The sequence below is a fragment of the Cibotium barometz genome, chromosome 13 (genome assembly GCF_041138505.1).
Source record: "Cibotium barometz isolate CiBa-2024 chromosome 13, ASM4113850v1, whole genome shotgun sequence".
Classification (NCBI taxonomy): domain Eukaryota; kingdom Viridiplantae; phylum Streptophyta; class Polypodiopsida; order Cyatheales; family Cibotiaceae; genus Cibotium; species Cibotium barometz.
The window spans coordinates 16,308,785-16,320,845 of record NC_141058.1 but is presented as its reverse complement, the minus strand read 5'-3'; the positions used below and the strand labels follow the sequence as shown (position 1 = coordinate 16,320,845).

Here is a 12,061-nt window from a genome sequence, read left to right as displayed (position 1 = left end):
ACTATGGTGTTATTATCACACTGAAAGATGCCCAATTTTTGCTTGTTGATGTGGGGTGTGGTTTGGATACAGTTATGTGATTTTGGACTGGCTCGGCGACTTAATGATATTTCCAAAAGTTCCGTTCAACAGGTACCAGTGTGTTTGAGCGATTTCTGATCTGTTTAGGTTTAATTGAATGATACACATGTTGACAGCCCCTTGCCCAGTGACTATCATACCATTCTGCCTGGCAAAAACTTTTGTGACCTTTTCCGAAGTGTTATGAAGCCTATTGAGCAGTATCTTTTGTAAATGGATAATCTGAATGCAAAATCACTCCTTTTTAGGACAAAGTATTTACATTTTGAATTATGACATTTTGGATGTTTTTTTAAAGGTTGAGAATATCTATCTTTAGTGTCCAAGGGGTGTCTGCCATTTGGCTACAAAAGTGCTTGAAAGGTTGTTCCTAGTTGGTCTGTAGAGTTAAACTTCTCTCCGGTTTCCTAGGCCAAAAATACCCGACTGTTTCTATGAGTGTGTTGGAACTCTGCTTTTCGTGCAATAGAGCTTTGTGGTTTCCGGTATTCTTAGTTCTCACATTGGTTGTTTTTCTTTTTTTTTTTTCCGAGAAAAGATCCTTTCATTAGTTATATAAAAAACGCCCGTAGGGCTACAAAAGATCTCTCCTGCTCATAAGAGAAACAGAGCAGTGAATACAGCAAGGCAGCCCGGGAGACTCTCCCTAGGTGTTGCAAAATACAAGCATCAGTACAAAGGATTGAGAGGCTAAATCATACAATAGGGGGGGGGAAAAGCCAAACAGGTGGCCTGTAGTGCCAACGGGGGGATCCCGTGTGTAAGGTGTAGAAGGGGCCACAGCGCCAAGTGGTGTGAAAGACCTGGCGCCGCAAGATCGCCTCATCCGAGTCTCCCCGGATGCGGTCATACTGTCCTCGCAGGGTGTGGATCAACTCCTGCCAAATCCCCCGTACAGTCTCTGCTGGTGGCTCCAATCTCCCCTCAAAGGCCGTAAAGCACCGGGCCCTCCAAGTGAACCAGATGGTGAGGCTGCTGAGGAGCTCCCATCGTAAATCCCTCTCCTGTGTCCAGCTGGCGGACGAGAAATCCGGTGCCGGAACCAGGCGAGGCTGGCCCCTAATGAATCTGATGGCCTGACTGCCCTGCTCCATCTCATAGCCCATAGCAGGCCCTGACGAAGTCGACCAAGCAGCGGCACCCCACGTAAACATACCCTCTGGAGAGAGGGGAGCCAGAATACGCAGCATCCGCAGCCAAATCTGCTGCGCCTGAGGGCAATCCCAAAGGCAATGTCTCTGTGTCTCCATAGGGTGGCCGCATCGGACGCAGGCCGCTGGAAGACCGCTGTAAACAAGCCAAGTGCCAACTGCTGAGCCCCTGTGGGCGACCAGCCACTGGAAAGTCGAGATCCTGCGGGCCTGTCGACTAGCCCAGAGTCGAGCCCAAAAATCCTCCAGGAACTCCTGTGAGAGTCCCTGTAGCCGCCAATGCCCCGCTGCAGCTGGAGAGACCGTCCTCCTCGCCGTCAAAATATGCCGCCCCAGCCGAACAGTATACTGGAAAAAGGTGATCTCTGTGGCCTCAAGGGATGCATAAGGATCATGCCACTCGTACTCCCCGGGGTCCCACTGTAGCCGGGCCAAGGGGCGCGTTGCATATGCCCATATGCGCCAATCCGGGAGCACATCAGCAGGGTCGGGGTCAATATGCCACTTCCGAGAAGCGGCGGCCACTACCCGTATCCTCTGAAAGGTGCACTCTGCAACCAAAGGCGACTCCACCTCCACTCTCTGAAGTCTGCCCTCATCCTGAATCTCATAGTAGAGGCATCTGCCATCCTTAGTGCAAGCTCTGACAGCAATCAGGATCTCCAACTGTGTAAAGGCTCCCATCCACCGTGGGGCCACTGGCTCGAGAGGCGTGAACCACTCCTCTGTGAGTGCCTCCTGAATATCATCCCTCATAATCAACCCCCCTCTGAAGTGACTGAGCCTCTCCACCTGGATCTCCTCTGGGAGACTGCAAAAGGCCTGCCAGTCTCCAAAACTACGTGCTGGGCCTGCCGCTAAAGGCCCCCAGGCTAGACGAGGCCGAGAACCCAGCATATGACCCTGCTCTAAGCGAACCGTTGGGCTCCAGATGAGCGGCTGTCTGGCCCGCTCCTCAACACAAGGAGGAGGTCGCTGAGAGAGCCCCGGTCTCAGCAGCTCCCAAGCTCTCAGGATACTCAAAGCAAATCTGTCCTCCCATCCTCTATTGAGGCCTGTCCTCCTCATCTCTATGAAGATCCAGCGAATCTCTGGTGCCCAAGTGTCCCCTGCTAGGGGCGCCCAAGCCTGCAGCCGCTGCAAGAGGAGCTCTGTCCAAGGCTCAGCGCTTGGAAGCAGCCCCCGAACAATAAGCTTCCCCAATAAGGCTCTACTCTGATCGACTGGATCTATAATGCCCAAACCTCCCTGAGCCAGCGGAAGTGTAATAACTGCCCATGCAACCTTTGCCCGGGCTGGTTGACCGTCCCGCCCAGACCACAGAAAGTTCCTGATCAGCCTCTGTACTACCTGGCTGATGCAAGAGCTCGAGAAGATCCAGCAAGACGTAATGTACCACATGGTCGCTAACAGCACCTGATCACCACCCTCCCAGCCAAGGATAGTCGAGCTGTACTCCAATACAAAAGCTTCTTTCGAATGCTCAGAAGAAGCGGGGCAATCTGCTGCTCAGGTGACAAATCTAGTCCAATCTGGCATCCCAAATACCGCACTGCTGTGCCTGGAGGAATCCATCTAAAACCGGGGTCCGGGCTCCATGCCGGAGTGGGTGCACTACTGATCCAAAAGGCCACTGTCTTGCGCCAATTGATCAATGCTCCCGAAGCTGCACTAAAAACCTAGAGCGACTGCTCTGTCCGAAGAAGATTGGCCTCTTGGCCATGCAAAAATAAGCCCATGTCGTCTGCAAACTCAGCATCGAGCAGGTCCTCCCCCCGGACTGGGAGCTGGAGTCCTCTCAAACCAACCTCCTCTGTCGTCAAATACATGCTCATAGCCTCCGCAAAGAAGAGAAAAAGAAAAGAGGCGAGGGGACACCCCTGACGGACTGATCTGGTCAGCTCAAAACTCGGCCCCCGTCCTCCTGCAATCAACACCTGGCTGCGAGCTGTGGAATACAGAGCCGCCACCCCTCTGATCCATCCTGGCTCAAAGCCCAGGCGAAGCATAGTGCCCTCTAAGAAACCCCAATCAACTCTATCGTATGCCTTCTCAAAATCGAGAAGCATCACGACCAAGTCCTCGCCAAGAAATCTAGCTCGGGCCGTCGCCTCCCAAAAAGTAAAGATGTTGTCAAGGATACTGCGCTCCTTGACGAATCCTGTTTGAGTAGCATGAATCAACTTCCCAAGGAAGGGTTGGATCCTCAAACTCAAGGCCTTTGCTAAGACCTTGTAGACAGTATTGAGGATCGTAATAGGCCTCCAATGCCGAATATCATCTGATACTCCCTCCCCCTTGGGGATAAGATAGATCAAGCCCTCTGAAAAGCTCTGTGGCATCACCCCAGTGTCCAAAACATACTGAAAGCCCCTGCGGAGGCCTGGTCCCAAAAGGTCCCAATAGCGCATAAAAAAGGCCGGCGTCAGTCTGTCCTCCCCTGGGCAACTATGTCGCGGCAGGACCCTCAAGGCCTCGGCAAGCTCAATCTCTGACAGAGGCGCACCTAGAACTGTACGCATACGGTCTGTGACCCTTCTCTGCACATGGGCCCACACAGTCTGTCTGCAAGCATCTCGATTCTCAGTGGCTGGCTCCGCTGAAAGCAGGTCTCTATAGAATGCAGTGGCAATGGCTCTGATCTCCCCGAGCTCAGTAGCTACCGATCCATCCGGTCTACCAAGCTGACGGACTCCTGCTCGCGCATGGCGGGGTCCAGTGATCTCAAAAAACTCTCCAGTCACTCTATCACCTAGCTGCGTCCACTGAGAGGCCTGACGACGATAGTAAAACTCATGTCTCTGCTCCTCTGCCTCTCTAACCTCCTGGCGTGCCTGGCTCAGCTGGGACGCCACCCACTCACATGCAGGCTGCTGCTCTTGAAGGCGCTGTAGCGAAGCAAGGCTGCGTCTCAGCCGATGCTCCCGCTCGCGAATCTCTCCCAGCCGTGTCAAAGCTGCAGCGTGCAGAAAAGAGCTAAGCTCGATGAGTCCCTGGGCGCACTGGCCCGCTGCATCCTGGTCAGAGCACTGACTATCATGCCAGATCCTCTCAATGTCCTCAGCGAGACTGGGATCTGTAAGTACCCTCTCTGGGATCCTCAACTGCAAGCTGGGCTCCCGTGTCCTCTCCTCCAATGTCAAGATAACTGGCGCATGATCTGAAAATGAGGTGCTAGCGAGAATGCCGACGGAGCCCCCTCGCTCCCCTAACCAGTCGCCCACATAAAAGCGATCAATCCGTGATAGATTAGTCCCTCCCTGCCGGCGATCCGACCGAGAGAAACTAAGACTGTCTTGAGAACGGGAGAAAGCCCCATGTTGCCATGCATCAGTGATCCTCAGTGACATGCAAAACCGGTCCCAAGCTGCAAGCTCCGTGCCGTGCACTGTAACATGACTGCCTCCCACCCTATCGGCCGGGTCCTCAAGCATGTTGAAGTCTCCCCCGACACACCAATGTGCGGCCTCTGGCAATGCATCCGTAACCTGGGTCCAGAACTCTGCTCTGGCACTAGCATGATTGGGCGCTTAGACGTTGAGCACGCCCAAGAGCTCATCATGCATCCTCAGAATGACATACTGTGCTCTACCAGGCACAATGATCCCTCGATCCACAATGGCCTGCCGCCATACATCTGCAATGACCATGCATACTACTCCCTGTCCACCCAAAGGACCAAACCCTGCAGACCAAAAAGTGTCCCATCTACCAGGCATCACCGAAACATATCTCCAGATCCTGCTCTCACCCAAGTGGTGCTCTTGCATCATCAAAATATCAATGCTGCCACCAACCAGGCACCTCTGAAGCTCCTGCCTCAAGCAACCACGATAGCGTATAAAATGTGCTCCGCCAAGGCCCTGTACATTCCATGAGATGATCCTCATGGATGCCCTTCTGAGGTGGATGCTGTCTCAGCCATACGGCGGGCCTTCGCAAGCGGCTTGGATGGAGAGTAGTTCCCATCCGAGCGGCTGCGAATCAGTCCACCCGGTGTACTGCAAGAATCACGGATTAGGCGCCAGTGGCTGTGGCCCATGGCGACTGCCTCCCGCTCTGACAGAGCAACCTCGTGTATACACACATATCCAGGGTCGCGTGCTAAGTCTGCCACTATGCGAACGACCAAATGACGAATCCCTGAGGTATCCACACTCCCAGGATCCAAGAAAAAATGAGCCAACTCCCATAGTCGGCCTATCACATCTGTCACCTCCAAATCGCTCATATGATGAGAAAACTCAATTGCCTGAGTCTTCAAAGTGCTGAGAGCGAGCTCTAGAGTCCACTCCCGATCGCAAGGGCCACATAGAGGGAACGAGAAGGCCACCGTTGAATCTAGTGCCTCCTCCCCGCGGGCCGGAGGTATCACTACATGAACTCGGATGGGTGCTGGCTCATGGGGGCCCTTTGCTCCAAAAAGCCGTGTGAATGCGTAATCAAAAGCCTCCAAGCGCTGTCTAATGCCGAGGCGACTCAGTCGACTGCGGATAGATGAAATCCGTGAAGCCCGAATCGGCATGGTAGGTCTCCTCTGTGATGCTCGAGCGAGGTCGGTGCTCAGCGCCCTCCGGACTGCAGGTGAACGCCAGGGGACTGCCAGGGCCTCCCGGGAAGGTGAGGCGGGCGGAGGGGGAGGAGGGGGGGGGCGAGGGGGGTGGAGCGGGAGCCGCTGCCGAAACCGGAGCGGGGACGGGAGGAGGCGATGGTGGAAGCGAGGCGGTGGGAGGGGACGGGGGTGGGGGGGGGTGAAGGAGGGGGTGCTGGCATCTCCTGGTCCTCAGTCGTCGCCGCGGGGGTCTCCTCTTGGAGGGGAGAAAAGCTGTTCCTCACGGAAACCCAGTGAGGCTGAGACTGTGGTTGCTGCTGCAGCGGTCTCTGGGCGTGCTGCTGTGACTGTCTCCCTCGGCGGCGCCCCTGTCAAGGCTGCCACTCCGAGGTCTCTGTGGCCTGAGCAGGCTTCTCGGAGGCAGCCTGCCGAGCCGCATCTGTGGGCGGGCCATCAGTGGCCTGTTGCTGTGGTGAGGGTCGGGGTCTCCTGCGAGGGCACGCCTTGGCCAGATGGCCGACCTGCCTGCAAATGAAGCACTGATTCGGGAGCCCCGAGAACTCCACTCTATCCATCCCCCCCCTATCCTAGGTAGCTGAATGACCTTAGGAAGGGAGGAGATGTCAGACACCAACACTCTGACCGAAGGTAGCCCAGCTCTCTGGCCAACCACTGAAGCTGCTGAGGGGCCAGTCTCTAGTACCGAGCCCACCAATGCTCCTAGCCTAGAGAGGAGCGGAAGATACTCCCGGCGGAGTCCAGGGAAGCAAACTGTAACATGGAAAAGGCGCTCTCCCTGCTCCGCCGCTGCTAGGTCAAATCCATGCTGCCAAGGTCTGAAGAAAGCCCGAGCACCCTTGATGTCAAGGGGACTCATGGCAAGGACCTTGGCAACGCTCTGGGCGGCCTCGAACTCGATCTGGTAATGTCCACGGCCCAGTAGCTGTACGTCCAGGATCTTGCCCACATCTGCAAGAAGGCGGGCCTGAAGAAGATCCCGGATCTCCCCTCTGCTGGGGCGAGTGCCGACTATACGGCAAATGGTGGAATGAGCCTGGAGGCGTTCCACCTCTGCGGTGAGGCTCGCTTCCTCTTCTGGCGAAAGAGAAAGCCTGATGGGGGTGTCCTCAAGGGCGGGCGAGGGGGCTGTGGATGAGTCCCTCTGAGGGCGGGAGGAGCCTCCATCAGAGTCTGAAGCTACGGCGAAGGCGAGGCGAAAGCGGAGATCCTGCAAGAATCGAGCTGCACACAGAGAGGCGGAAGACGGAGAAAAAACAGAAAAACAGAACCTCCTGGGGGCGGAAGCAAGAAAAAGGAGGGGGGGAGGGAAGGCGAAGGAGAAACCCTTGGGGGGGGGAGCGGCGCGCAAGAGGGGAGGGGTGGAGAGCGAGCTGGCGGAGGAGGGGGACGGGCCGCTGCAGAGGGGAGGAGGGCGCGAAGGAGGGGGGGGGGGCGCGAAGGTGAGGAAGGGCGGCGGGCAGAGCAGCTAGGGCAGGGGCGCAGCAGCGAAGGCAGGCGGGGGGGGCAAATGGAGGGGCGGCGGGCAATGCAGCGAGGGAGGGGGCGCAGCAGCGAAGGCAGGCGGGGGGGCAAGGGGAGGAGCGAGGGGAGGCGAGGGGGCGAGCAGGCAGGGAGGCGAAGGGCGCAGATGTGCAGGCAACGCGAGCAGGGAGGGGGGCCGGAGCTTCAGCGAGCACCATACGGTATATTGGTTGTTTTTCTTATTGCATTTAATATCAAAATGAGCAGAAGAGTGCTGATTTTACATGTAGCGAAATCACCACAGCCAAATGCTTGAAGAGTTTGCCTTTCTTGAGTTACACTGTGAGGAATCAGATAGATTTAGAGGATTCCTACCCTCGGGCCACATTAGGAAAGCTTTGGGATTAATCCATTGATTCAGAAGAGGTTTTGGCATCGCCTTCGGCACTCTTACAGGAAGGAGCCAGATATCCCATTTCTTCTAGTATCTCTGTATCGCTGAAGAATCTTCCTAATCTGGAGGTGCTCTGGGGAGAGGTGTGTGGACTTTGGGCCTGTGGATGTGGAGTGCGTTGTAGTTGGGTGGCATGGTCCAAGGTGATTACAGTGGGTTGAGGTGGGACATGGGTGTCACATAGTGGAAGTCTTCATGCCTTAATCACAGCCCTTAAGCACGCTGTAGGAACCTTAATGCAAAACGCATGAGAGATAGACAGGTTTCCACTATATTGTATTATGTACATGAAAAAGGTTACATGTATGATTTCCAAAAGGAACTTCTTCTGACTACTTCTACTGATTGGCTATTACTATTCTATGACCAAACTCCATAAGGGAGTGAGATGATTTATGAGCTAATGCACTACTTCCTTATACATGATGCATGGATGCTGGTTGGCCAGTTCCAAGGGCTGTCGGCCAGCTTCTGTGTCCTCTGACATGAAATGTGTGACATAAAATGCCAACCTCTTCACCATAAATACTTATAAATGTTGCCGATCTTGGCTGATGCTGCTGACTGGCATCTACTGCTGCTGACTGATAGATATATGCTGAAATCTGTTGCCAACAGAATGCTGACTTGACAATGATGCATGCATGCAGCTAATACTGTTGCCTGGATAAGGCCTAAATGCAGGGATTAGATTTGGGATTAACCATGGTACTGCCTTGTGTACGTGACAATGGGGGTAGCTAACCTTCGGGGTTGATCTGTGGGCACATGTACCTGTAGAGGGGTAGGTTGCCCGTGGTATGCACATGTGAAATCACAAGGTGTGTGAGTAATCCCACATGAAGGGATTGTAATGCCTATGGGGTTTTTGTATAAAAGAAGATTTTCCCAACATTGAAGGAAATCGATAGAATTCCGTCTCCTTTCTTCATCTTGTTCATGGGCATTTAGTTTAGCTATAGGTTAGCTAAATCCTGGCGATCCCGCTGGTGAGGGGTCGAGTTTCCATCACTCCCCTGCCCCAGGCTCCTGTTTATGCAAATTAGCTTTGCCTGCTGCCTGATTTAGCATGATTCGATGCGTGCTTGCAGCCTCTCGTAGTAGGTGCTTCCCATAACTACAGTCGTGCTGCTTCTCCGCATTGTGCTGCTTGCTGCTCCACGCCCAACTCATCCCCACCTACTTGTTGTGACGCCGCCCACTTCTGCTGATCCTCGCCCACTCTGGTTGTCGACTATCATTCCTGAGGTCAACAGTATCCCACCCGCGTATTGGTTGGCAGCCTCCCAGTGTTTGCCGCTCTGGTTTCCCTTAACCCACCGCTTCACACTCGGCGCTAATGGCACGCTCTTGTCCTCACCCTTCAGACTTGTGGTTGCCAATTTCACACATTTGCTGCCCGGCATTCACGCACACCGTTTGGCGCAGCCTGCTGACGCAGCACCTCGAGTTGGCTGCAAGTGGGGCACCAGTGCTTCACACCTTCTCCCTGTGCCCACGGATCGGGCTCCTCTCACCTCACCATTCCACTGCTTATCACCCCACATACCTGGCGGCACTTATCCTTGCATCTTATCGCCTAATCGCCTATTGCGTATTGCCTCGTGCGCTTCTCACGCCATCTCATCCCTCATCGCTCATCCCTCTGCCACCGTGTGCCGTGTGCATCTCCACCTTCTTCGCCCCGACTGTTCACCTACACCCGTTACCTAGCCCTTCCCCCTGGCCCAAATGCTTCGTGGTCTATCGCCCCTCTCTACATCCCCTATGGTCTCCTCCAACTGCCTATTCCTATAACTTATTGCCTTCTTATCGCCCCCCAACACTATTCCTATCCCCCCCAACACTATCGCTGCTCTTATCCCCTTTCACCACGCTCTCATTGTGCAAGACAACTTCGTCATCACAAGTTACAACAACCGAGCCCCAGCTTCCTTTTTGCAACTCTGCTATTGCAAGACTTGAGTCTGCCACCAGCACCTTCTATCTCCAGAGGTTAAGTAGCTACTTCAGTAATGGTCCTTGGACAACGCGGTGTGAATGTTCCTTTGTGGCATCTCAAGTGCTGGCGGATGGGCTGATGGTGGGCTTGGCCTCTGACTGGATGATTTAAAAGGATGACAGGCCCCATATGTGGCTATTCATATGTTCACTAGGCACGACGACTGCATCATCAGCACTCCTGTTGTGGACATCATTGACGCCCTCTTCTGGACATAAGCATGATGCTTTAAATCACATCTTGGGTGTATTTTCATGCAGACTTGTAACTTTCTCAATGATGTGTTTATGGTTTTGTCGATTGTATGGTTGGGCATAATGCTAGAGCCAAACATTTGTGTATTGAGAAGTTTAGGAGCCAAGTGGGCAGAGGGTTCAACCCTCTCTTGGTGCATTAGACTAGGAGCCAAGGGTGCTTCCCATAACTTCAGTCGTGCTTCTTCTCCGCATCGTGGTGCTGCTCCACGCCCAACTCATCCCCACCTGCTCGTTGTGCTCCCTGCCATGCTGAGGCTGGCCACCACTTCTGCTGATCCTCGCCCACTCTGGTCGTCGACTATCATGCCTGAGGTCAACATCATCCCACCCGCGTATTGGTCGGCAGCCTCCCAATGTTTGCCACTCTGGTTTTGCTTAACCCACTGCTTCACACCCGGCGGTCCTAATGGCACGCTCTTGTCCTCGCCCTTCAGACTTGTGGTTGCCAATTTCACACATTTGCTGCCCTGTTCACACACACCGTAAGGAGAAGCCGACAAGCAAACCTATTCAAGCAATCAAATCATCTGGTATGCAAGAATCCAATAGAACACAAGCAAGCAAGAGTAACGAAGTCCTAAGTAACTATCAACATGAAGTTTATTGCTTTCCCATTTGGCATTAAGGTGAGGATAAGGTTGCTTTATAAATCAAGTGCTGCCTGTTACATGCGGGTAAGATGGCAAAGCGCCTTACAGTAGGTCGGGCGGGTGAAACCATGTTAATCTACGAAGTGGTTAACGATAACTCGATCATGGAAAAGAGAAACTTGGACAACTAGTTACATGTATAATGATGATGATAATAGGCATCTGTGGATACATGTGGAAATATATCTCCATATCAGGACTTAAGGAAGCTAATCTGTGTGCAGTTTCATATCTTCGTTCATCTAGAGTATCCATCATAGGGGAGTCCATGATTGTCGAGGGGCTGGCCATGCCCACTGCTAGTGGGAAAGTGTCTATGGCATCGGAGGATCTTCCTGATCTGGAGCTGCTATGTGAAGGGCTCTCGCAAACCAGGGGCTCGTGGATGTTGGGTGCTTTTTAGCTAATAGGCACAGTCTAGAGTGACTACAATGTTGAAAATAAAACCAATAGGAGCTGGTTTTCATGTGTGAGCAGGTCAGCATCATGTGTGCTAATTAGTTTGTGAGTTTGAATGTTTTAAGAGTGTGCGAGGTGTGCAAAAGTGATTTGATGAGGAGGATAGATAAGATTGAGTGATGTAAAGGATGAGGTTAAATGGGTGATGTAAGTGATGATGTGGAGAGAAGCCTTTGTGGCTATTTATTTTGTACTTAGCCTCTCCTTTTGTGTGAGATTTTAGGAATGATTTGGTGTGCTTTGATTATTCATATTGTGAGTTTTGGTTTTAACTATCTAGTAATTAGGTTCATCATAAAGACTTCCACTTACTATGATTCACCATAGCCATGCCTAGATCCATGTTGGAGGTTGAGGTGCACCATGGGCAGTATGGTATCTGGTCCTCCTGGGAGGATCTACACGGCCTCTTCGGATTCTTGATCCGTGCCACCTCTGGAAATATTTAGTAATGGTCGACTGTGAAATGTCTTGAGGTAAAGTCCTAGACATCTCTAGTCATGGAAATGAATATTCTTGGACAATGGAACAAATCCCTCTCGGAAAAAAGGTAGTGGAATCTCTTCCAGATCTCATAGTATGTTAGACATCTGTAGATGTAGTGCTTCTCCGTCTCCATCTCTATAGAGCAGAGTCTACAGATCTTGTCCTCTCTGGCAATGCCTTCTGCTGTGCTCGTCTCCACTCAAAGGTGATGAGATGAGACCTGGATCCATCCAATCACGATCTGCATGGCATGTGACATAGGTCTGTGTAGGTATCTAGGCCTTTCGATGAATCCATCTGCTGTAACCCTGAGGCAGTGATCTTTGTAGAACTGCATCTTTGTGGGTAGTGCTGACGGTGCAAGCATGTGGCGTGGGTGTGTAGGCTGAAGAGAATGATGGTTGGTATCCTGATGAGTGAGACAGATGGAGGGAGGGGCCATCTAGGCTATAATGGAAAGATGGTTGGTGAGGAACTAGTAGGTGAA

The 12,061-nt window shown here is 52.9% G+C and overlaps 1 protein-coding gene across 9 annotated transcripts in view; it reads left to right on the top strand.

The window, feature by feature from the left end:
• LOC147632417 (kinase family with ARM repeat domain-containing protein) overlaps positions 1 to 12,061 on the top strand; it is a 67,554-nt gene that overhangs the window by 40,979 nt on the left and 14,514 nt on the right. For 8 of the 9 annotated variants that reach the window (XM_086807227.1, XM_086807231.1, XM_086807228.1 and 5 more), the window contains one exon: positions 73 to 132. In XM_086807227.1, the coding sequence (XP_086663353.1) occupies positions 73 to 132 (60 nt within the window). Of the gene's footprint in view, positions 1 to 72; positions 133 to 8,946; positions 9,967 to 12,061 lie in introns of those variants that run through there. The other variant, XM_086807235.1, reaches the window with a different exon arrangement.